At 36.8% G+C, this 26,085-nt stretch overlaps 1 protein-coding gene across 1 annotated transcript in view; it reads left to right on the top strand.

The window, feature by feature from the left end:
• LOC121387969 (degenerin-like protein asic-1) overlaps positions 1-24,794 on the top strand; it is a 35,438-nt gene extending 10,644 nt beyond the window's left edge. The window contains exons 3-10 of the mRNA XM_041519155.1: positions 2,821-2,924; positions 6,374-6,537; positions 7,507-7,723; positions 10,167-10,241; positions 12,515-12,594; positions 14,212-14,273; positions 20,856-20,934; positions 24,612-24,794. Coding sequence (XP_041375089.1) covers positions 2,821-2,924; positions 6,374-6,537; positions 7,507-7,723; positions 10,167-10,241; positions 12,515-12,594; positions 14,212-14,273; positions 20,856-20,934; positions 24,612-24,794 — 964 coding nt within the window. The remainder of the gene's footprint in view (positions 1-2,820; positions 2,925-6,373; positions 6,538-7,506; positions 7,724-10,166; positions 10,242-12,514; positions 12,595-14,211; positions 14,274-20,855; positions 20,935-24,611) is intronic.
• The last annotated feature ends 1,291 nt before the right edge of the window (positions 24,795-26,085 follow it).

Raw genomic sequence — 26,085 nt, 5'->3', positions numbered from 1 at the left:
TTCATGCAAATCATCGGCAATTGCAGTAAATGCTAATCCCTTAGTGGAAGGAATCTCTTGCAGTGTTTGTATACTGGTCGTCCAAATTCCAGCTTGATACACTTCTCGTCTCTGTAGGTGGACGTTTGTCCATTGAGCGATGTTTCACACGGAAGAACTCCTTTCTTGTCTGGTTGATAGAACTCAGAGGGCTGGTTTGGTCGTACTAAATAACTGTGAATCCCTCTAGCTTCTGGATAGGATCAGAGTGAATAGACAATGTAGGTGTCCCACGCAACATCCAGCCTTTGTGATCCAATTATATAAACTATTTACTGGTACTTTAAATAATATGCTGGTGCAAAGTTTAAAATCAGATTCAGTGACTCCCAAAACCCTTATTTTGTAACTTGACATTTTTACTACTTGTAGAACTTGATAAAAGTGACATTTTATACTATTTTGCGGGCATCTTGGGGGGTTTTCTGGCATTTTATATGAATGCATTAAACATTTCAACTTAATTAGTTGACTATGGGAGCAAAATTTGGTATTTTTATCCGCCGGGTATAGATTATGTTCAATAATAGCGCTAAGCCACCGGACTATCTGGACTGACAGGCTGTAAGGCGAGAAAAACACTTTTTACGGATGAAGGTTTATCGGCGAAAATGACTTAGGGCTGCGAAATTGCAAAATCAACATATTAGAACAAGATAATACGCTTCGTTATGTAGTAAATTGGTTTTCCATGCATAACAAGTCACAAATGAGGTATTTGCAGGAGGTAAAACGTTTTTGTTGAGATGCTGTGAACGGTTTGAGGGCACAGTTTTACGTTGAATGAGTGGAGCTAAAAAGACAGTAATATTTCAACAACATACAGACCATTCCACTTTGGAGTAACAACAAGGTTTTGCTTAATAATTATCCAATGGGGAAAATGTGCTAGTCGTAAATGTGTGTTTGGCACAGTGTGCGTGTATGCTTCCACTGCGTCATGCAGTCACTGTTAAATACCCATGTTAAATGTTCTGAATTTCATTATAAAGTGAAACCGCTCTGGACCCAATTTTACAAAACATCGTAAGCTTAGTTTTGCACGTAAACGTAAATCTTTGACTAAACCACAATTATTATTACTAGTAACAGTATAGCTGATATATATATATATATATTTTTTTTTTTTTTTTTTTTTTTTTTTTTGTCTTTAAAGGCAACACACACCCATTTGTTGTGTTGTTACTTGCTGTATCAGCTTAATATAGTCCGGTTTTGGATATAGTTCCTCGTAACAAAAATACTTTGATATGCTTTTTGAAATCTTTATTTGATGAAAACACGTAGGTTGACCTCTGTAGTATTTAAATAACCGATTGGTTTGAAGTAACTTGTTATATGTAGTACTAACTGATACCAACTGTGCAGATAGTACTAAACCAAATAACTTCCGGCTTTTGTTAGAGAAGTGAACACCACAAGTCCTGTGATTGGTGATAAATGTGAGCGTGTTGGTTGTAAAAACAAATAGTTTCATCTGGGCAAAACAATTATGCAATTTTATTTCATCTAGTATCACTGTGTCAAGTAGCCTTGTGCTTGAAACATGTACGGGGTACCTGTAAAAAAAAGTACTCAAATTTTGTGTAGAACTAGGGTAGTCATAGACACTACCCGTTTTCTCAGAAATGAGCATTGACCCCCAATTTTTTCTGGGTGAGGGGTGGTATTATTTATATTCGTGGGGTTTATGTCGATTGATACTCTTCAGGTAGGAGTTTTAGCCACATATGTTACTATTGTCGTCTATGGGATTTGATTTGGTAGTATACACCCTGCAGGTGGTATGGTGCCACTTGTATAACAGCAACACGAGGCGGTGGTCGGGCATAGGGTCCATTAATTGATTTTTACACGGTACATAACCCTCTCGACAGTGTTGTATTTTTCACAGAATATATTCTGACATAGAAATTGTATTGAAATGCATGGCGTAATTAATGGTGGTGTGTAACCTTAGAACATGTATTGAACTACATGGAGTAATTAATGGTGGTGTGTAACCTAAAGTGCTCCCACTTCAGTAATGATGTAATTTTCTGAGTAAAATAGATTCCAAACACATGTAAACGTATGATCAATAAAACTGCTAGGCGCAGATGTAAACTTAATATGTTTTCTCAAATTGGCTCCTCGTTATTGATACCTAACAAATACATAGATAGATAGACAGATAGATAGACAGATAGATGTTTTCTCAAATTGGCTCCTCGTTATTGATACCTAACAAATACATAGATAGATAGACAGATAGATAGACAGATAGATAGATAGATAGATAGATAGATAGATAGATAGATAGATAAATGGTTTTGTTAGATTATATTGTGTTTACTATTTCAATTCAATTCAATTCTTTATTGACTTTAAGTTTTCATCAGTTTCAGACAGAAATTATACATGTAATTGCATAATAATGGCATAACGGAAAGTATCACTTTAAAAATACACATAAGGAGAATATAAAATGTGAATAGAACTCTGTGTAAAACTATGTAACTTTGATTCTCGTCTTTTAAACATTTTGTATAGGTATTTTCCTAGATTACATCATTCATGTACATCAGTAGTAGATAATAGCTGTATTAATTTAAACATAGATGGGTGGTTTCTATAATATATATATATATATAGATATATATATATATAGATATAGATATAGATATAGATAGATAGATAGATAGATAACATTCTATAATTATTGAAAAAAGGCAAGATAATATAGTATACGCACTGCGATTCTATGTGTTGAAAGATTCTATTACATTTTTTCCCCGACAGAAACTTTACGAGATTTCTTAACCACAAGTATGGAAACTGCTTCACGTTCAATGGACAGGACAACACCGTTAACGTCACGACGCAGTTTTCTGGACCTGTATACGGTAATCTTACGTCGGTTTATCCACATTGTATAACGGTCACAAACTAATTATTAAAAACACAGAACAATTATCATTTCACAAACACTATACTTCATCCAAGCACCTTATTATAGACTGACTGTCGTCTCTCTCCATCTTGTTAATATAGTAGAGCGTCGAGGGCTACGGGGTTTTTTTTTTTCGGTTTAATGCTCCCAACAGTCAAATAACTATACTATAGCTTATTTGAAAGCTTACTACATGTGTATGTCTTGTTTATGATGTGGGGCCTGATATGGTGGCCAAATATGGTCAAGTTTTTTTCAATGACGTCACATGACCTCAATACATTTCTATTTGAAAAACTCATAATATTATTTCTAAATAAATAGCTATATCTCTATTTAAAATTTCCTTTTTATTATCAGTAAAGGTTTTTAAAACGATGGTAAATCACCTTTTGATTTCAGTAATCATGAAAATTATATATTTGCTAAATAAATTGTTGGGTTTTGGGTTGGGTTTTTTTAATTAGCATATTTTTTACATAAACTTCTTCTGACCTTTTCTAATTTCTATTTCTGAAATCTGGTCCCAAACGTCATGTGGTTACATCGTAGGTATCTAAAAGCTTTTTACATCTAGTTTATTATGAACCCTGGTGTGGTGGTCATAATTTTGTGAATATCAGGTCACGTGACCCAGTATGTTTTTACAAAAAAAAAAAAACATAGTTCAAATATTTCAGTGGGGTCGACATAGCTTCAAATATTGTAACAACTGGGCATTTTGTGATAAAAGCATAAAACGTTACATATATATAGACTAAAATATATAGATAATTTTCAGATATTGGGTTACCTGACATGGTACACGTTTGCGCATGTGCAGTGAAGTGAATTGACCTAGAGCCTGTGTCTATCGGCTATGGACATAAAAGTCAGTAGTATAAAATGGATAAGTATCGATAGCTTGTTCTGAATGTGCACGTTAAAGGCATACTGTCACAGATTTAAAGACCTTATTTCTCTAAAAATGGATAATAAATGAAAATTACATTAATGTTTGGAAACCAAATCTAGCTATCGCATCATCTTAATTGAAAAATGAAGGAGACAAATTCAAATCAACCATCTTGGCAGTATTAGATTTTGAATTATGGACCATTGCCAAAATTCATTTACTTTTACAAAATATCATTAATAAGTGGAGTATGGTGGTTACGTAGATGGTTGAATGAACATACATTTAGGGACAAATCAAATATATATTTTTTCAGATAATATTTTGTTAGGCCATTTAATAAGTAAGTGGCCTGTGACAATATGCCTTTAAAAACTCTGACCTCTGACCCTGTCGACGGAGAGATACTTATTCATTTATACTACAGTATGTGACGGCATATGATTGACAGATATAGTTATTACTATAAACGCGGCCTAGGCGTGGCTTATGATTGACAAGCGGGCATAGTATTACGATTGGTAGATGTAAACGTTTGTTTTATTTAACGACGCCGCTAGAGCACATTGATTTTTTATCTTATCATCGGCTATTGGACGTCAAACATATGGTCATTCTGACACTGTTTTTAGAGGAAACCCGCTGTCGCCACATAGGCTACTCTTTTTACGACAGGCAGCAAGGGATCTTTTATTTGCGCTTCCCACAGGCAGGATAGCACAAACCATGGCCTTTGTTGAACCAGTTATGGATCACTGGTCGGTGCAAGTGGTTTACACCTACCCATTGAGCCTTGCGGAGCACTCACTCAGGGTTTGGAGTCGGTATCTGGATTAAAAATCCCATGCCTCGACTGGGATCCGAACCCAGTACCTACCAGCCTGTAGACCGATGGCCTGCCACGACGCCACCGAGACCGGTAATTGGTAGATGTAGTTTGACTGCAACACTAATCTGCGTGACAAATAATGGGATTTTAGTCCAAAGTATTTATTATTAAATAAAACCCCAAAGAGAACGTTGTTAAATTCTATATTTTAATAGTCAGGGGCCGTCCATAATTTTCAACATCTTCACGACCGTACAAACCGTACGCGAGGTGGGTGGGGCGGGAGGGGAGGGGGCCAGCGTACACTTTTTTTAAAAATGAAAAATGTCGATCAACATTTTTCATTTGGGAATGTACACTTTTAGGGGGGGAGGGGGTGGTCAAAAGTGTACAGTTTGTACGCTCGTGAAAATGTTGAAAATTATGGACGGCCCCTTACTATTATGAACAAGGAAATGCTATGTTCATTTTGCAATTTACGTTACCAAGGAAGGTAATCTGCGTTAACTTTTGTCCAATTCAAATTTAAGAAATATGACATGCTCTACGTTAGGATTGACAGTTAAATGGAGTTCTGTGACAATCCTGGCGTATACTTAATTTAGAGTATAATTCATCACTTTATAGAACTTGTAGTTTTTAGGTAGTTACGTAAAGTTTTGAATTGGTTAGTTCCTATTCTGTTATGTGCTAATGTGGTGAATTTGGATTCTGTGTATTTGCAATCTGTTCAATTACAGTTTAAAGGGACATTCCTGAGTTTGCTGCAATTTTTAAGATGTTATCGACTAACAGAGACTTTTTAACAATTGTAATTACATATCAAATATATTTTTCTGCATAAAATATTAGTGGCTCTATATTAAACGTGTTTCTGATCATTCTAATATTTGTACTGGGTTAGATTTCATTTTATTTCCTAAAATATTTTGTTTTCGTATGTACGAAATTATTTGAAGAGAAAATCCAGTTTGGGCTTCTTACAAATATTAAGACTACCAGAAACACATTGAATATATGGACACTGATATTCTAAACAAGAAAATATAATATTATTTAATATGTAAGTTTAATCGTAGAAACATTGTATTAGTCGGAAACATCTTACAATCCAGCAAACTGAGGAATGTCCCTTTAAAGTGACTAGTACAATACACGTGAAGACAATACAACCACTTGGTATGATGGATATTGCATATATAATTTCACAGTGCCATATATTGAACACTTAGTCCTATCTTGTAGATTACCAAATATGAGTGTGGTCTCTTTTCAATCTCATGCAGTGCTAACTTTGTTTCAAGATCCCGAGTCCTAATTGTCTGCGAGAATATACTACTAAGATTGTTCTTGACAAAAGATTAGTATTTTAACAATAAATTTAAAACTTTTTTTCAATGTTTGAGTCTGAACGGGCACAAGTTTCGTGAGAATTGTTGACGAGCTCCAAGCGCCGCCTATGCGATGGTCTATCAACGATTTCAATATTATAAATACAAGAAAATGATTATTAATGTTACGCTTCTATGGTGGTATCCATATTTCAAATCAACAGAAAATGATTTCCAATGCTACGCGCCGCCTATGCAGTGATCTACCAGTGATTTTGATAGTATACATACATAGAAAACTATTACTAACTCTATGAGCTCTATAACTATCGGCCACTATTTCACAGGTCTGTCACTTGAGCTGTACATTGAACAGACTGAGTATATCGGTGCCTTAAGTCCCGCTGCCGGGGTGCGCGTTCTGATCCACCCACGCAACTCCATGCCCTTCCCCGAGGACCAGGGTATCTCCATCCCGCCTGGATACGAAACGTCTATTGGAATCAGAAAGGTAAAAATAGTTTGCTTCATAGCCATCTTATTCATCGTTTTAGCATTTTCAACGCCACTACCATCATCATCATAGTTGACGTCGTCGTCGTCATCATCATCATCATCATTATTAATAAACTCAGCAGTTGATTTATGAAATGATTTAAATAAGAGTAAATATCATCTTTCCAAACATATTATCGCCAACTGAATTTGAAGACAAAATTTCTTCTTTGTTTTTTCTTTTTGTGTGGAAAACAAAATATCTAAATGTTCATAAGTTATTTTGATTTTTACATTTTTATCAATCAAAAGTGTGCTCATAAAATAAATATTCCCCCTAGTTTTCTTAGTTTAGGCGCACTGTACGCCTAGTTTAAACTGTTAACTTGAGCTCCGTTTATAACAGTTCTGGCGTCTGTATGTATTGGCGAATATGGTTAATTGAGTATGTAGGCACACTATGTACAGTGGGTCAAGAAGGAAAGATTGCTTCTAGTTTAGAAATATTTCGCTTTTCTAATCAAGAGGGAAGCAGATGATAAGCTATCATTACTGTGAGGTATATAAATAAAGCAGTTTCAAACCGGGAGACAAAATATTTTGTGATGGTCTCAGTAAACCTTGACCCTCACACAAAAACCAACACCAAAAAAGCTATATTTTCCCCTTGGTTTGAAATTGTCTTACCTGACAACGGTGATATATTCTACTACTCTTTGTTTAACAATTGTTAAAAAAAAGACGCAGGTTGTTGACTGATTTTAAACAGGGCCAGGAGCCTAATTCACTAAACTCTCGCAACTTTGTGATCTCGCAGTGCAATGCTAAAAGACTTACAAAGAGGATGCTTTGTTGTCTAGCAAAGCCTAAGAGCACTTTGTGAATTATGCCCCAGTTCTGGTTGTCAACTCTTAATTATTATACACCCCAAAAATCTATTCCTTGTACATATACTGTATTTTGGACTGTTTGTTCTGTTTCACAGGTAGATATAGGTCGTCTGCCCGCCCCTCACGGCAGTTGCGCCATTGAAGGAAAGGAACCCGACTTGTACGTACTGTACAAAAACACGACGTATTCCAAGCTCTCGTGTATGAAGTCCTGCTACCAGCGGCTCAGCATACTGCACTGTGGCTGCGCTGTGCCATTCTTCTACGTGGTGGGCGAGACAAACATATGTGATATGACAAAAACTGATAAAGGTTATTACTTAAGTTGTCCTGCATTAAATACACTAGACATCTGGAATGTATTAATATTTTAAAATTGTATATATTGGTTTCAGATGAATCGACATTTAGGCCAAGTCCATGACGTTTTATGTAAAAGGGACGGGACGTAGCCCAGTGGTACAGCGCTCGCTTGATGCGCGGTCGGTGTGGGATCGATCCCTGTCGGTGGGCCATTTGGGCTATTTTTCATTCCAGCCAGTGCACCACGATTGGTATATCAACGGCCGTGGTATGACTACCCTGTCTGTGGGATGGTGCATATAAAATATAAAAGATCCCTTGCTGCTAATCGATAATATTAGCCCATGAAGTGGCGACAGCGGGTTTCCTCTCTCAATATGATCCTTAACCATATGTCTGACGCCATATAATCGTAAATGCAATGTGTTGAGTGCGTCGTTAAGTAAAACATTTCTTTCTTTTTTTATGTAAAAGGAATTCCAAACAATCTGGTTTTACTTATCTCAGAATGGACATAAATTTAGTAGTCTTCCTGTTATGTAATTTCCAAAATCGTTTACATGTGTGTTCTGCTTTGATGGCAAGGGAAGGTATTGCTATACCGTATATTGTGAAATGGGTGGGGTACATTTGCATCATTTAGTGTAGTATCTGCACCACATGATAGATCCACATTACACCATGTCTCGATTGTCTTTTTTATGTGGCATATCAGATTGTCATTTGAGTCCACATTTGTATTATTTTATTTGGTTTAAATTTTTAATAAAGTTTATTAAGTCCAGAAAAAAAATTGGTAGTGCCAAGGTTGGGGTCCTGATATCACTACCTTACAAAAACAAATGCATTTACATGCATATATATATATATATATATATATATATATATATATATATATATATATATATATATATATATATAATGTATTACACTACTAATAGAATATGAAGAAAAAAAAACCATTTGGTGGTGGTGGGGGGGGGGGGGGGGTAACAGCGAAGAAAGAAAGAAAAAAGAAATAAAGATGGCAGGAAAGAGATTGAATTTAAAGATTAAATATCGCGAACGTGAATAGTACACTTTGTATTATTATTTCATGTTTATGAGGATAATATTAATTGACAAAATTTAAGTCTTCAAGTTAGCAGGTGTGAGAATTTCAAATCCATCGGCTATGCTGATTTTCATAACGAACCATCAAAACTATTGACAGACAGCCACCAATATTCCTGACTATATTTTATTTATGGCCTACTGTAGCTGGAGGTTTTAATGGTTGTGATATCTGGAATTATCATGCAGCTTTCACACATTTATTTTTGATCAATTACTGAAAAGAACTATTTTTAAATGACATAACTACCCCCAACATCTATTTTCTTGCCCTTGCGGGTGCTGTAACCTCACCGTGGTGCAGGGGTGTAACATTCTCTTTGAGAATGGCCAATACAGCACAAATTGAAATTTTGAGTAAAAGTCAGTATCTATCTGTGACATTTGTATTTTTGCACAGTTCTTTACTTTATTTAAATCTTGAATTTTTATATTGATGTTGATCGTCACCTTATTTGTTTGCATTACCAAAGTTTGACACCCAATAGCCGATGTATTCTTCATGCCGAGGTGTCGTTAAACATTCATTCATTCATTCATTCATTCTATGTTCTTGCATCATTTTCTAATCCAGATGAATACAATATGTATATTGGATGTATTCCTACAATCTGTAATCCAGCATTTTATTTAGCTAGTAACGTTGGGTAATAGAAGCTTTAACAATAAAATAAATTATCAACTTACTCCAAGGCAGATAATCAAATCTGAAAAAAAATTGGTTCTGAATCTAGTATAAATTTTAAATGCTCTTCTAAGAGATTTTTTAAAATTATTATTTGATCTGGAGATCTAAGTATTATAGTACAATGTTAAAATAAGATTTGTGTGAGCATACTGATTTTCATTGTCACGAATATAAACATTTTTCAAACAGTTATGGTTTCAGTGTATAATAATCCCGTCACGCGTCCACGCAGGCTCAACGTTATTATGTTCTTTCACTTTTGCAAGAAAGAACAGCTGTCCTTGGTCCAGTCCTCGGTGATTCCTACTTGCGATCCCTTTAGCTTCCGATATTTTTGGATTGATTCTATGTTGTGAACTCTTCTCACGAACTTCACAACAACGGGCCTAGGTTTCTTCTCGTTGTAGTTTCCAAGTCTGTGCGCGATACTAATATCAGCTTGTGTCATGTTCATGCCGATTTTCTTTAGCAGGTCAAGAGACTGTGATATTGTGTTAAGCATAGATTCATCTTTGTTAGTGTCACTCACTCTGAAAAGTCTTATGCGATTTGTTATAAGTGCCTACAGTAAATATAATAATTTATATGACTATGTTAGTATTGTTACGATGGGAAAGTTAGAATAAAGTTAACGCAATATTTACTTTGCAGAAAAATGTGTGAAGAATCTACCCGAAATACAGGAACAGGCTTTTATCCAGTGTGATCTGGACTGTCCACAGCCATGTAGGTAATCACTTTGATATATTCTGACAACCATGATCAGGCTGTTATCCATGTGATCTAGACTGTCCACAGCCATGTAGGTAATCACTTTGATATATTCTGACAACCATGGTCAGGCTGTTATCCATGTGATCTAGACTGTCCACAACCATGTAGGTAATCACTTTGATATATTCTGACAACCATGAACAGGCTGTTATCCATGTGATCTGGACTGTCCACAACCATGTAGGTAATCACTTTGATATATTCTGACAACCATGAACAGGCTGTTATCCATGTGATCTGGACTGTCCACAACCATGTAGGTAATCACTTTGATATATTCTGACAACCATGAACAGGCTTTTATCCAGTGTGATCTGGACTGTCCACAACCATGTAGGTAATCACTTTGATATATTCTGACAACCATGAACAGGCTGTTATCCATGTGATCTGGACTGTCCACAACCATGTAGGTAATCACTTTGATATATTCTGACAACCATGAACAGGCTTTTATCCAGTGTGATCTGGACTGTCCACAACCATGTAGGTAATCACTTTGATATATTCTGACAACCATGATCAGGCTTTTATCCAGTGTGATCTGGACTGTCCACAGCCATGTAGGTAAACACTTTGATATATTCTGACAACCATGAACAGGCTTTTATCCAGTGTGATCTGGACTGTCCACAGCCATGTAGGTAATCACTTTGATATATTCTGACAACCATGAACAGGCTTTTATCCAGTGTGATCTGGACTGTCCACAGCCATGTAGGTAATCACTTTGATATATTCTGACAACCATGAACAGGCTTTTATCCAGTGTGATCTGGACTGTCCACAGCCATGTAGGTAATCACTTTGATATATTCTGACAACCATGAACAGGCTTTTATCCAGTGTGATCTGGACTGTCCACAGCCATGTAGGTAATCACTTTGATATATTCTGACAACCATGAACAGGCTGTTATCCAGTGTGATCTGGACTGTCCACAGCCATGTAGGTAATCACTTTGATATATTCTGACAACCATGAACAGGCTTTTATCCAGTGTGATCTAGACTGTCTACAACCATGTAGGTAATCACTTTGATATATTCTGACAACCATGAACAGGCTTTTATCCAGTGTGATCTGGACTGTCCACAACCATGTAGGTAATCACTTTGATATATTCTGACAACCATGAACAGGCTTTTATCCAGTGTGATCTAGACTGTCTACAACCATGTAGGTAATCACTTTGATATATTCTGACAACCATGAACAGGCTTTTATCCAGTGTGATCTAGACTGTCTACAACCATGTAGGTAATCACTTTGATATATTCTGACAACCATGAACAGGCTTTTATCCAGTGTGATCTAGACTGTCTACAACCATGTAGGTAATCACTTTGATATATTCTGACAACCATGAACAGGCTGTTATCCAGTGTGATCTGGACTGTCCACAGCCATGTAGGTAATCACTTTGATATATTCTGACAACCATGATCAGGCTGTCATCCATGTGATCTAGACTGTCCACAACCATGTAGGTAATAACTTTGATATATTCTGACAACCATGAACAGGCTTTTATCCAGTGTGATCTGGACTGTCCACAGCCATGTAGGTAATCACTTTGATATATTCTGACAACCATGATCAGGCTGTTATCCAGAGTGATGTGAACTATCCACAACCATGCAGGTAATCACTTTGATATATTCTGACAACCATGAACAGACTGTTATCTAGAGTGATCTGGACTGTCCACAACCATATAAGTAATCACTTTGATATATTACAATAACCAGGGTCAGGCTTTTATCCAGTGTGATCTGCAGGTAATCATTTTGACATATTCCCAGGAACAGGCTTTTATCCATTATGATCTGGACTGTCCACAACCATGCAAAATAAGCATTTTAGTACACGGACTTTTTTTTTAGCCTGGAGAATATATCAAGGATAATATTCCAATATGTGCTCTCTGTTTGCCCCTGCTCCTTCTCACTTTGTCTCCCTGTCTGTCTCTCTTTCTCCCTCTTTGTATCTGTCTCTGTCTGTCTCTCTGTCTGTCTCTCTGTCTCTCTGTCTCTCTGTCTCTCTCTCTCTCTCTCTCTCTCTCTCTCTCCCCGAAAAGGTTGGATCCTTATAGGCCTCCTTCCTACTGCGACAAACTCAGGAAGATGTAATGTAGTTATGTTTTGTTGCCGTAATTTGAAGCCTGGAAGAAGGAGCATTTTATTTATTTGACATTATATAATTGGGGTTTTCGTTTCTCTCAGTACGCATCTCTTTTGATTTCAGTGAGGTGAAGTATGAGACAACTCTATCGTCCGCACAGTGGCCGTCAAATCAGTACGCAGTAAGTATTACACTGGCCTGCACACGGTACGATGTGTCTGACAATGAGTTTGGTAAAACATAATTTATTACATGCCTATTCAATCTTACTATAGTGATCAAGACATTTTCTGTATCTTGTATCGCACATATATGCGATCTGGACCGGAACTTTTAAATGGGGAATTCCCTTTTTATTTTAGCGCCTTTGTATTATTTACGTCATATGTTTTACTTGTTTATTTTGCGCAAGAATATACCACTCGATCGCTACGCAATATAACAAAGATGATTGAATAGTTGTCAGATAGTAATTAGTGGTAAAGCTGAAACACTCAAGTGACAAATTATTGACAAAAAAGTCAAAGCGGGCGAGTGAGGAATACCCTGTAGTAACTCAGATATGCAACAAGGGTCGTTTCTGTGAAGGGGAAGCTTCTCTTGCGTGCACTGATAACGGATAAAATCCCTACTGTTCTCCAAGCATGTACGGCTGAATGAAAGACTGGTCAATGACACAACAACGCGAAAAATACATCTGTTATTGGGTGTCAAACTAAGGAAAATGCTAAAATAAAGTGATCAACGTCAATATAAAAATTCAAAAGCTCAATTGAAACACAGTCTCGTACCGTCACACAATTGCGATCGACATGTTTACGATACCTCGTACATGTATACAACTGCATGTATCACGATATTATTCGATATATTATGTAACTATTAGCCTGAACATAAACAAACTTAGTGTTTTAATTATAATACCATAACTATTCTACTTGTTATCTGTTTTTGCTAAAGCGGGCGGTAGGCCAGTGGTAAAGCTTTTGCTTGATGCGCGGTCGGTCTAGGATCGATCCACGTCGGTGGACCCATTGGGCTATATCTCGTTCCAGCCAGTGCTCCACAACTGATGTAACAAAAGCCGTGGTATGTACTATCCTGTCTGTGGGATGGTGCATATAAAAGAATCCCTTGCTGCTGATTTTTTATTTTTATTTTTATTTAATTATTTATTTATTTTTTAAAAAAAATTGGGGGGGTGTCAAAAAATATTTTATTTATAATTTTTCGTCATATTTTAAGCCCTATTATTCTGTTTCTGTTCAGGATATTACATTGATTCTTCTAGCAATAAGTTTCCCAGGTGTCAGGGAAATCGCATTTTAGAAACATATTTACTGTCAAGGTTTAGTGGGATCCTGAATTAAGAAAGCTACACTTCAAAACTGATTAGCCATTCCTCATTCTTAGCAACGGTGTAAATATAGCAGATAGTTAAGGTGAGGTTTTTGGGTGATACTGAATTCGATGTTTCATTGCTGCTAGGAGCTTTAATTATTATTACTATTATTACTTTATTACTTTGAATATTACTACTATTATTTATTACTATTATTTATTTATTTATTCATTTATCATTATTTCACAAAATGGAAGGCCAATTAATCGTAGTTGCGAATGTGTATCGTGAAACATTCGGTTCGATAGTAATTGATACCTGCCTAATAAATGTAAATGTTTTGTTACTACGCTTATTTGACGGCGCAGAAACTAAATGTTGTTTTAATGAACATACGATGTATTTCTTTTGTTTACGTACTACTTTAACTGACACTTGGTTCTTGTTTTGTTTCAGAATACGATGACGATGCGAGTACAACAGAGTAACTATCTGTTTATGGGAACCACCATGGACACGTAAGCTAACAATGTCGTGCACTTTGTGCCGCCTTAAGAGTGTATATTACCAAATCAAATCCAATAGATCACAATAGTAACATACATGTATGTGACTAATATCATACCTGCATCGTATCAATTGACATAAACACCACGGATATAAATACTACCACCCTCACCCTTAAAGTGAAGCAGAAAAAAATCGGGGTCAAGCTGCTCATTTCAGAGACAACGGGTAGCGTCTATTGTTACTCTAGTTCCAAACTAAATTTTAGTACTTTGTTTTACAGGTACCTCATACATGTTTCAAGCACAAGGCTACTTGACATAGTGGTACTAGATGAAATAAATTTGCAAACATTTTTTGCATAGATGAAACTAATTCACCAATCACAGGACTTGTGGGGTGTGGGTGGCAGTTGTACCTTTAGTACTCATTCAGTATGTATTTTATTTGCGATTAGTATAATTATTTTATCTTTACAAACGATTTACATTGATAGTGGGTGGCAAATTTAATTTTAAAATCTTTTGATGACATTTTTAGTACAATATGTCATCCATGCTAGAATATTGCTAATATATCATACATCACTCCTGGGTGGATGTCACTTTTGTAATTACATTTTAAGGATTTTGCAGAACATTTTAATTAAGTACTAAATTAATATTTTATCATTTTGAGATTTGTTTTAAACATCTACTGCAATAAATAATTTATTACAATATTTGTTATGAGATTTAAGCATATTATAACAATAACAAGTGAAAAGAGACCTTTACTAGCTTTATTTTTTATAAATGTCATCATCTTTTATAAATAAAACAGATCATTATGCATGAAACATATATAGTATTTTATGGTACATTGTAATTCTCTTATTTCCACTACTATTTTGGTTTGTTTTGTTTCGCTGATGAAAAACAAATACTGTAACATTTTACGTGTGGTATTAGAGGAAACCTGGTACGTTTTCCCATTAGCAGCAAGAGATCATTTGGGTGCACTTTCCCACAGACAGGACATCACACACCACAGCGTTTGATAAACTAATTGTGGGGCACTGGTTGGGACAGGGAAAACCACAATCAGAGAATGGGTCCACTGAAGGAATTCGATCTTACGTCCCCAAGCACCTCAGACGACTGCTCTACCGACTGGGCTAGATCTCACCCCCTCTTTTTACAATAAAGACTTATCAGTGGCGTAGGAAGATGCCAAAAGGTTGGGGGCTCACTTTTATATTTACACACTTTTACACTATTATAAAGCAAATATAAAGCAAAATATCTGAAAAGTGGGGGCACGTGCACCCTTGATACCCCCCTCCCCCACCCCCGCTTCCTACGCCAGTGACTATTTCAATTATAATAGGTGGTTGCCATTAAAGGGACATTTCCAAGTTTGCTGCATTGTAAGATGTTTCCCACTAATAAAATATTTCTACGATTAAACTTACAGAAACACGTTTAATATACAGCCACTAATGTTTTATGTAGAAAAATATATTTGATATGTAAATACAATAGTTAAAAGGTCTCCGTTAGTCGATAACATCTTTAAAATTGCAGCAAACTCAGGAATGTCCCTTTAAAAACATCCATCTTAGCATGTTGTTCGAAACATATCTAACGTGCGAAATAAAATTTAATGGTATATAACGAATACAAAAGTACAGTTGCAGTTGTATTCTATTACTTCGAATATCTTATAAGAGTGTTTTTTTTTAATCAAAATTATTTTGGAAAGAACACTTATTTATGACTGTTTGGCTCTACATTTTTGTTTCCATCATAAATGGGTATCGGTTTCAGTAGTGTTAATTGCTGAATGGCTTAGCTTTGATCTCTAAGTCTCCACCATAATATGTTGCGTATCGACTTTCAACATTGCTCTTGGCTGAGGCGCGAGGGGTCGCAGGATCAATCAACCTCTAGGGACTCATCGTTGTTCTCGTCGCCACCAGTACATCAAAGATCGTTGTATGTACTATTCTGTGTATGGGACAATGCATCTAAAAGTTCCTTTCAATAGCCGATGTATGTTTCGTGCTGAGGTGTCGTTATAGGCCTACATCTATTCTATTCTAAAAAAAATATTTCGTTGTTTTATTGGTAATAAACTAAGTCAAATTAAAAACTTCACAATCTAAAATTTGACTAAAGTCAGTGAGTGTTGAAAGTAGGTATTTTTCAGGAATAAATATTGTAATGGCAATGTCTACACTCCATTTGAAGCCCACGTGACCCGATCCATAGTACGTGCACAGCACCGTTGAGGCAAAAGTGGTTTTGCACATACCACTGGCCACGTGACTACAATAGCACATGTGTTTTTATCGTTACTTGGTCACAACGAAAAAACACATTAAAACAATATTTGTTACGACCTGTTTCGATGCCACGCCTCACAAACGTGCAGCGTGAACGTACCGTCGGCATGTTGCACGCGGGAACGTCAGTAGCTGACGTTACAAGGGCGTTGGGTTGCAGTCGACGGGCAATTTATGATCTGCGGACACGAGTACAACAAACGGGCACCACCGGCCGGGTAGACCACGTGTGACGTCATAAGCAGATGACCGTCATATTGTGATACGTCACCTCCGCAACCGTTTCATGATAGCTACTGCAACCAGTAATGAACTTTTCAGACGTCGGGTGTCCGCGAAAACGATCCGAAATCGGCTGCGAACTGCTCACCTCCACGCACGGCGCCCATATTTTGGACCCATTTTGACCCAATTACATCGACGTCAACGTCAACACCACTTGCGATGGATTCAGAGGGAATGGAATAGAGTCGTGTTTAGCGATGAATCAAGATTCACATTGTGATTTGCCCATGGCAGGCAGAGGGTTTGGAGACAACGTGGTGAACGTCGTACTCAGTGTTGTGTCAGTGACGTTGACAGATTAGGAGGCGAAAGTGTAATGGTTTGGGGTGGTCTCTGTGAAAATGGACGTACTAGACTACTTGTTATCCGTGGCAATGTCAACGCTGCTGCATACCGCGACAAGGTGCTGGCCCAGGAACTTGTACCCTTCATGGCAGCTCATGGTCCAGGCCTGATCTTTCAGCATGACAACGCCAGACCCCACACGGCCATCTTGACAAACGCGGATTACCTGAGGAACGCGGACATCAATGTCATGGATTGGCTTTCAAGGTCGCCAGACCTGAATCCCAGCGATCACGTCTGGGATGTGCTGGGAAGACGCCTGCGTACTCTTAGGAACCCTCCACAAACTTTGCAGGAACTTGGTGCCTCATTAGTGGAACAATGGCGCAGTCTTTACACGTATCAGGCAGTCATTGACGAGGCGTTGCCTTGCAGTTGTGGGTACACATGGAGGGCATACGCGCTAATGAACCTGTGATTTCATCAGACGACCCTACTTGTGAATTACCATTTTGACTGTTTGTGGTTTTGACGAATGCTGTGGGCGCATCGAACAGATTTTTGACTCAACCTTTATTCCTATTCTTTCTTTGGACGTCGTACAATAAAAAAAAATACATTATTTAACACGTTCTTCTGTCATATTTGCTAATTAACCAAGATGAAACGGTTGTGAAGTTTTTAATTTGACTCAGTATATAGTAGCCTATGTGGTGGCAATAAGTTTCCACTTTCTCTTTTCCTCGACCAAAAATAGACTTATGTCTAAATAACCATGTTACACACAAACAATCTTAGTTTAAAATGTGCTGAGGTGTCGTTAAACATTCCTTTCCTTTATGATTAATGACTAATATGCAATAAATAATGACTTTATTTATATAGGAGTCGGCATATCGGGAGACAGCATGTAAAGATAGATTCCGGTATTATGATAAGAAAATAGCTTCATTGGTTTAGTGGCATTTCTATTTTCACATGGTGATGGACAATTAAATCTATATTTATAGAGAGTACAGATATATGATGCATAGCTACCAGTGATGTTGCCACAGTTCGTACCAGTCACGATCTACTTCAGGCTAAAACGTGTATCTAATTACTGGTGAAGAAAGGATATAATATTCACAAATCAGTCGTAACAAAATAATATATATATAATCATATATATATATATATATATATATATATATATATATATATATATATATATATATACACATACACGTCTTTGTTACATATCACAGTAAATAAGAGAGATGACCATAGCTTGTTAGTAGCAGCTAACCTATCATCTGTACTGGTACATGAATTATCTAAAGCCCCATTTTCGTTGTTGAAAACATATAGGAAGCTACAAAATATGACCAGCCTCGGTGGCGTCGTGGTTAGGCCATCGGTCTACAGGCTGGTAGGTACTGGGTTCGGATCCCAGTCGAGGCATGGGATTTTTAATCCAGATACCGACTCCAAACCCTGAGTGAGTGCTCCGCAAGGCTCAATGGGTAGGTGTAAACCACTTGCACCGACCAATGATCCATAACTGGTTCAACAAAGGCCATGGTTTGTGTTATCTTGCCTGTGGGAAGCGCAAATAAAAGATCCCTTGCTGCTAATCGGAAAGAGTAGCCCATGTAGTGGCGACAGCGGGTTTCCTCTCAAATCTGTGTGGTCTTTAACCATATGTCTGACGCCATATAACTGTAAATGAAATGTGTTGAGTGCGTCGTTAAATAAAACATTTCTTTTTTCTACAAAATATATACATCCAGATATTCTTTAGGAACTAATTTATATTCAAACATCATTTATACAGAACAAAGGGCACGTTTACTGACTGTGAATTCAGGCTATAAGGAAACCACCTGAAGCCAAAACATTTGCACCGAGTTGCCTACTGTACTTTGTTACAGCATTATGCAATGGTGTTTGGTTTAGCATACCAAAGAATCGATATATACTGTACTCGAAACAAGAATGCTAGTTGGTAATGGGATATTCTCTTTGTGCCCAATGCACATGTTTAGCTTACAGATAAGTCTGTTTTGAAAATGGTTGGGGGGAGTACTTTCCAGTCTATAACACTGACATACCTTCAAATTGATAAAACACAATTACACTGCATACACTAACGCACTCAGCAGGATATGGTAATGATCAGAATGTTTTAATAACACGGGAATTGAGCTGTTTGGATACGTTTTCTCGTGAATAAATTATGACATTAGATTTATATAGTTCTACCGTGTAAATGCATGTACATGTATATTGATAATTTCATTTATATATATATATATATATATATATATATATATATATATATATATATATATATATATATATATGTGTGTGTGTGTGTGTGTGTGTGTGTCTGGCTGTATGTCTGTCTGTGTGTGTATGTGTGTCTGTCTGTGTCTGTCTGTGTGTGTGTATGTATGTATGTGTGTATTTCTGTGTGTGTGCGTGTGTGTTTGTGTGTGTGTGTTATTTTATGTTGTATGCATGCAACTCGTCACTCATTGTTACGGGGTGGTGAATCCTAGAACAAATAAAATATTTTGAATTTGAATTTGAATTTAGTTCCACGTGTAACGAACATTTTTGAAGGACTGTTACCAACACAAAATACATTTCAGTATGTCACTTACCTGTTCTCCACTAGGTGGGGGGGGGGGGGGGGTCTACAACACCTATCATTCCAATTCCAGTGATATCAGGATGACTGAGAGAAGACGGTACCACGTACTGATATAAATAGATCTTGTTCGTGTGATTTAAATTGAGTCGACTGTGTGTGGAAGATGAATGAAAACGATATTGTAGCTACAGGTGTATGCAGATGTCCAGCTGATCAATGTATTTAAGCAAACATTTCATTTCATTGATTTCAACATTTCAACTTATTTCCGTGCTTATATCCAAATAAAGTTCAAGCACGCTGTCCTGGACAGACACCTCGTCTATCTGGGCTGTCTAATTGGTTTGATTTCTGTGCAACATTAATTGTAAATTATCTTGAAAAAAAAGAAGAATCGGTTAACTTTTCCTTTTAATTTTTGCTCTACCATGTACTCAAATTTTACTTGTTTTTAATTGTTGACGTATTCTAAGGCAGTATTGCTAATTGGTAACTTTTGTACTTTTTAAAGTTATCATTTTAAATATATAATTACAGGTGCGTGTGCAGGAGGAGGTCGGGGGTCTAAACACCCATGCTACAGCAAAAAAAATTTCAATATATTGCTGGGTAGGGTGTCTCGAGCCCCACTATAAAGTTCTCTCCTCACAGTGTAGAACCCCACCCTTGCATAAATTCCAACTCACGCGTCTAAATTATTTTGTATTTTCGTTCACGGGAGGGGGGGGGGGGGGGGGAGCGCGCAGGACGTATTTCCATGCGCGGTCGGTCTGGGATCGATCCCCATCGGTGGGCCCATTGGGCTATTTCTCGTCACAGCCAGTGCACCACGACTGGTATATCAAAGGCCGTAGTATGCGCGATTCTGTCTGTGGGATTGTGCATATAAAAGATCCCTTGCTGCTAAATCCAAAAGAGTAGCCCATGAAGTGGCGACAGCGGGTTTCCTCTCTCAATATCTGCGTGGACCGTAACCATATGTCTGACGCCATATAACCGTATATAAAATGTGTTGAGTGCGTCGTTAAATAAAACATATCTTTTTTCTTTCGTTCACAGGGGAAAACAATTTGCCAAGTTACAAGTTTATTACCAAGACTTGATGTTTGAAAAAATAGAACAAAAGAAAGCCTACGAAGTAAGTGTATTGTGGTCTGCGCTATAAATAATAAGACGAAGAAAACATATATAAAATGTTTATCCTGTGTGAAGTGCAAATCTGGTTTACAAGAAAGCACTACTTATTCGAATTTTGGTTCTGTGACAGTATGTTTCCTCAGTAACATTTGTTTCACTCGAGTCACAGGGACAATAATACCAGTTTTGGGACAAACAAAACGTACTAGTATTTTGTTTGTTTGTTTTTGTTTTGTTGTTTTTTTGTTTTGTTTTTGTTTGGGTTTTTTGTTGTTGTTTTTTTTTTGGGGGGGGGGGGGGGGTTTTCGGGGGTTTTGGGGGGGGGGTTGGTTGGGTTTTTTTAAAAACTTTAATCAAATAATATGAATAATTTACAAAACATATTACCAACAAATTATATTATTGATAATATCCACAGAAGTAAATAAAATTGTTACATTGTTTCATGCCATATTTTATATGACTGTTGTATTTATTACATTGAAGGTCTTGAATGTGCAAAAACTGCCATTTTATATAAAATATGGAAGCTATATCATCCTAAGTTTTCAAGGCATAGTAACAGGACATTTGACCTACTAATTGGCACAATCACATATTGCCTAACAATAAATAGAGGATATTATATTTGTATTTTCAACACGGATGCTTAAAATATCATATTTTCCTGATGAGAGGGGAGGAAATGTGATAATAAGGCACAAGTAGACAGGAATATAATATTCCGTTTATTACCGTAGAATTGTCCTTCTAAAGAAATACTACAGTCAATGTTTAGAAATTAACAAAGTTGCATTGCCAGCGGAGTAAATTTTTGTTCATTGGTGTCTAGAAAATGTTATATCACAACCCGTTCTATAGTGATGTCATATGTATACGCCCAAAAGTAAATAATATTGATTTTCTTGTGGAATTTATTTATATTATGTCCATAACAACCAATAACATGGTTTTAAAATGACATACAATGGAAAACGATTTACCTTGTAATACTATAGGCAGATTTATGGGGTTCTTACATCCCTACCCAACATCTTTAAAAAATTCAAATCATAAGGTCATCACTAAGAATACTAAATTAAAAGTAAAAAGTAAAAGGTAAAAATAGTGATTCCCTCACAACTGCAGTTATGAAATAGATATATTGATGAAAATAAATGTAATAAAAACCAATCTAAAATACACACACAGTGATACCTACCCAACGACATTATAAATTCATGAATGAAAACTCCCTCTTTGCAAAAGCTGGATCTACCCTTGTGTACACCATGTGTGACGGAACATGCTCTTAATTTCTTTTCGCCTGTGGCGATATTAATTGTTTTAGAGGGCCGTGTGCACTTAGACTAGGTGGGTACTTTGTTACGTAATACCTCCGCGCGACGGTGGTCGAGCTGTTCGCAATACACACCCAGACCAGATACGGAGGCCATGTGGCCAGTAGTTACGTAATACCTCCGCGAGTTCGGTACGATCGGGGTATTGCTGGCGAACTAGGCGACGACCAGTCTGGTCTTCTAAAAGAAAAATACGTCTCTGGGAATTGTGGCAATATCTCATGATACGTGAGGTGCCGCGTTGTGCCCCCAGGCGATATTCGGCTTTGTAATAAATAGCTAGGATTTAGAGTTATCGGGGAGAAACATAGGAAGGCTCCCAGGGAACATTAGTCCGTTTGTACTTGGTAATTATATATTATTTCTGCTCTGTTGTATAACCTTGATGTGATTGATGTGACTTTTAATATTTTAATACTGTATTTATACCAATATTACTTAGACAGTGTTTCCGGTAAACTGACGAAGTAAATTGTAGGCTTCACTGTCTAAAATTATTAAAGCTTAACCAGTCATCCTAGAGGACCTAGGTAAACTGTAGGTTATTGTCTTTATTGTGATAGGTACCAGTATTAAGTCTGTATTACAAGGTTACTGAATGAGTAGTTAAGGGTTAATTAAAAATTAACCAGTTAGGAATAGAGTTGTAATTCCTTTATTAATTAAGTTCCCCTGGCAGCGTTTCTCAATTATCACACGTGTGTGTGTTGTATCACGGTGAAGTGATTAGCATATTGTGTAAACTAGACACCTAGTGATTAACTAATTAAGTGATTAGTTCTGGGTTGTTATTATTATTGTTGTTGTTAATTAATTACCTGCGGCAAATATATTTGTCAGCTTAAGGTTAATACAGATTCCAAAGTGTATTGTGTTTTGTTGTGTTTTCTAGTGAACTAAACGTGCTATATTTACATATACTTTATATAAGATCGTATCTCTGTTTATACCTAGAGCCGAGCCACTCGGGTATACACTGCCCGATACAGAGAGATCTAATAGATATACAGTTAGGAGAGATATTTGGATAATCGTGTTTTATTCAGTTACGGGTATTATAGGATCCCCGTGACACCATGCTTTAAACCAATTTGCTTTTTACTCATAAATTATACACCTCATACATAACTCATGGTAACAGCATATTATATTTTATCTGTGATCTATTCCTGACATTTTCATTTCTAAGCATGGTTACTTCGTCAAGTAAAATTGTTTGTAACTAATATTATTTTGTTACATGGACAGGACGTAGGCCAGTGGTAAAGCGCTCACTTGATGCGCGGTCGGTCTAAGATCGATCCCCGTCATTGAGCTATGTCTCGTTCCGGTCTATGTAAAACGACTGATATATCAAAGGCTGTGGTATATGTAATGCTGTCATGTATATGGGATAGTGCATATAAAAGATCCCTTGCTACTAATGTAAAAGTATAGCGGATTTCCTCTCTAAGACTATATGTCAGAATTACCATATGTTTGACATCCAATAGCCAATGATTAATAAATCAATGTGCTCTAGTTATGTCGTTAAAGAAAACAAACTTTTTTTTTACTTTATTCTAAGACAAGATACCAGAATATTAACAAATGTTTGGCATCCAATACCCGATGATTAATAAACCAATGAGCTCAAGTGGTGGCGTTGAACAAAACAAACTTTAAGTTTTACGTGATAGTCTGTCACCGGCATAACTATACAATCGGTCGCTACGTAACGATAAAACAACTTTTTCATGCCATCGGCGTTTGTAGTACGCTTATCTATCTCTTATTCTGTCCCGGGTCAAGCCACTGGCTATCCAGAGACAGGACCCGGGATAGACATGCTTGAAACATTAGTGGTATATTGGCATGTTAAACGGACATTCCTGAGTTTGCTGCATTGTAAGATGTTTCCGACTAATAAAACATTTCTACGATTAAACTTGCATATTAAATATATTTTCTTGTTTCGTGTCTGTATATTCAATGTGTTTCTGGTCGTCTTAATATTTGTAAGAAGCCCAAACTGAATTTTGTCTTCAAATAATTTCGTACGTACGAAAAAACTATATTTTAGGAAATAAGATGAAATTTAACCGTGTACAAATATTAGAACGATCTGAAACACGGTTAATGTACAGCCACTAATATTTTATGCAGAAAAATATATTTGATATGCAATTACAATCGTTAAAAAGTCTCTGTTAGGTCGATAACATCTTAAAAATTGTAGCAAACTCAGGAATGTCCCTTTAAAATTAGCCGCTTCCGCTTATCTATTTCTGCAACCGCAACTAAACATGTATGGCCAGCAAACAGACTGTCTGATAGTAACTACTGCTTTGTTTTACAGTCGCCCAATCTGATCAGTGATGTTGGAGGTCAGTTGGGCCTGTGGCTAGGTCTGTCGGCCATCACCATCGGCGAACTCTTCAGCTTCATCATATCTCTGGCCAAGGCTCTGATAGTGCGCAAAAAAACAACAACACCCGTGACACCGATGGAGCAAGTCGATTTAAAGAGTTTCGGGTCTTAGACTGGGAGCAGTGTTGAACCTACACGTCGTGCTTGGAATTGTTTCGATGAACATTTGTATGGAAGTTGGAGTACGCAGCGGCTTTAGATCTCATTAATTTTAATAGGCATTTTTGTCTGTTCTGGTCACATCAAGGTTGTTTTAGTGCATTAATGTTAATAGTAGAAGAGTTGTGCATAGTTAGAAATGTATTTTAATCTAATTGCAGCTTAACATTCCATTAATTTTGAGGTTAAATGTTTCGAGGTTAGCATGTTTGGTTTGGTCTTGCTTATTTGGGGCATACCTATTTTGGGCACACCCTTTACTACCTCAGCGTTGGTGCAATCTAAAGCCTGATCACGGTATGTGCTGGTAGAATATTGACGTGTAGATTTGAGGAAAGCTAATCTGAAAGACAGGCGAAGATATCGTATTTTTCTTAAGGGAGGCAATTGTTTACATTTGGTGTATCATACTAACGTTAGAACTGGTAGGCACCATTAGAAATCGTATTCATTGTGAACTAAAAACCTACCTTAGAATAAACATGTATTAATAAGACGGATTAAATATATATATATATATATATATATATATATATATATATATATATATATACATTGTATATATATGTAAATGTATACAACAAGTAATTCTGTTTGTATTCTGCATCAGTAAAATATATTATATGATGCGGAGTTCGAATTTAGTCAAATGTAGTCTTGTTATTTTGCATTATTAATAACACTGAACGTTTTAAAACTCGTGTAACATTTCAACGCTACACTAAGCCAGCAAGGCAGTGTAAACATAACTCTGATAAATGCCTTGCCTTACACCTTCGTGTTTGGAATTAAGGCGCCTAGTATCTGTTAACTGTACACCGACAGGTGGTTTTGTTGTGGTTTTTCTAAGGAAATAGAACTTGTATTTTTTGTCGTCATTGTACAGTTTGCAGTCTTCTGAATATCTGATAATGATCACTGTTGATTTAATAAAATTATACAATTTCAATGGACTTCGATATTTGTATTTCAGAAAGGGTGGACAGGCACGGCGGAAGCAAGTAGACATTGGGGGGAGGGGGGCTGACTGAGATCAAGGGCGCAAAGCAAAGTTTTTAAGGGGGTTCGGGAGTATGCTCCCCCGTAAATGTTCGAAAACTAGATGTCCTGAAATGAAAGTTCCTTTATTCTGCAAGTAAAATTCATCTCTGCCTTAAGGTTTATTACCAATAATATTTTGTTTGATTCATAATTATTAGGGGGGGGGGATAGATCCCCCAGCCACCAACGCCCCCAACCCCCAC

The sequence above is a fragment of the Gigantopelta aegis genome, chromosome 2, assembly GCF_016097555.1.
Source record: "Gigantopelta aegis isolate Gae_Host chromosome 2, Gae_host_genome, whole genome shotgun sequence".
Classification (NCBI taxonomy): Eukaryota; Metazoa; Mollusca; class Gastropoda; order Neomphalida; family Peltospiridae; genus Gigantopelta; species Gigantopelta aegis.
Note: the sequence above shows the minus strand (reverse complement) of the source record. Positions and strands in the feature narration are given on the sequence as shown.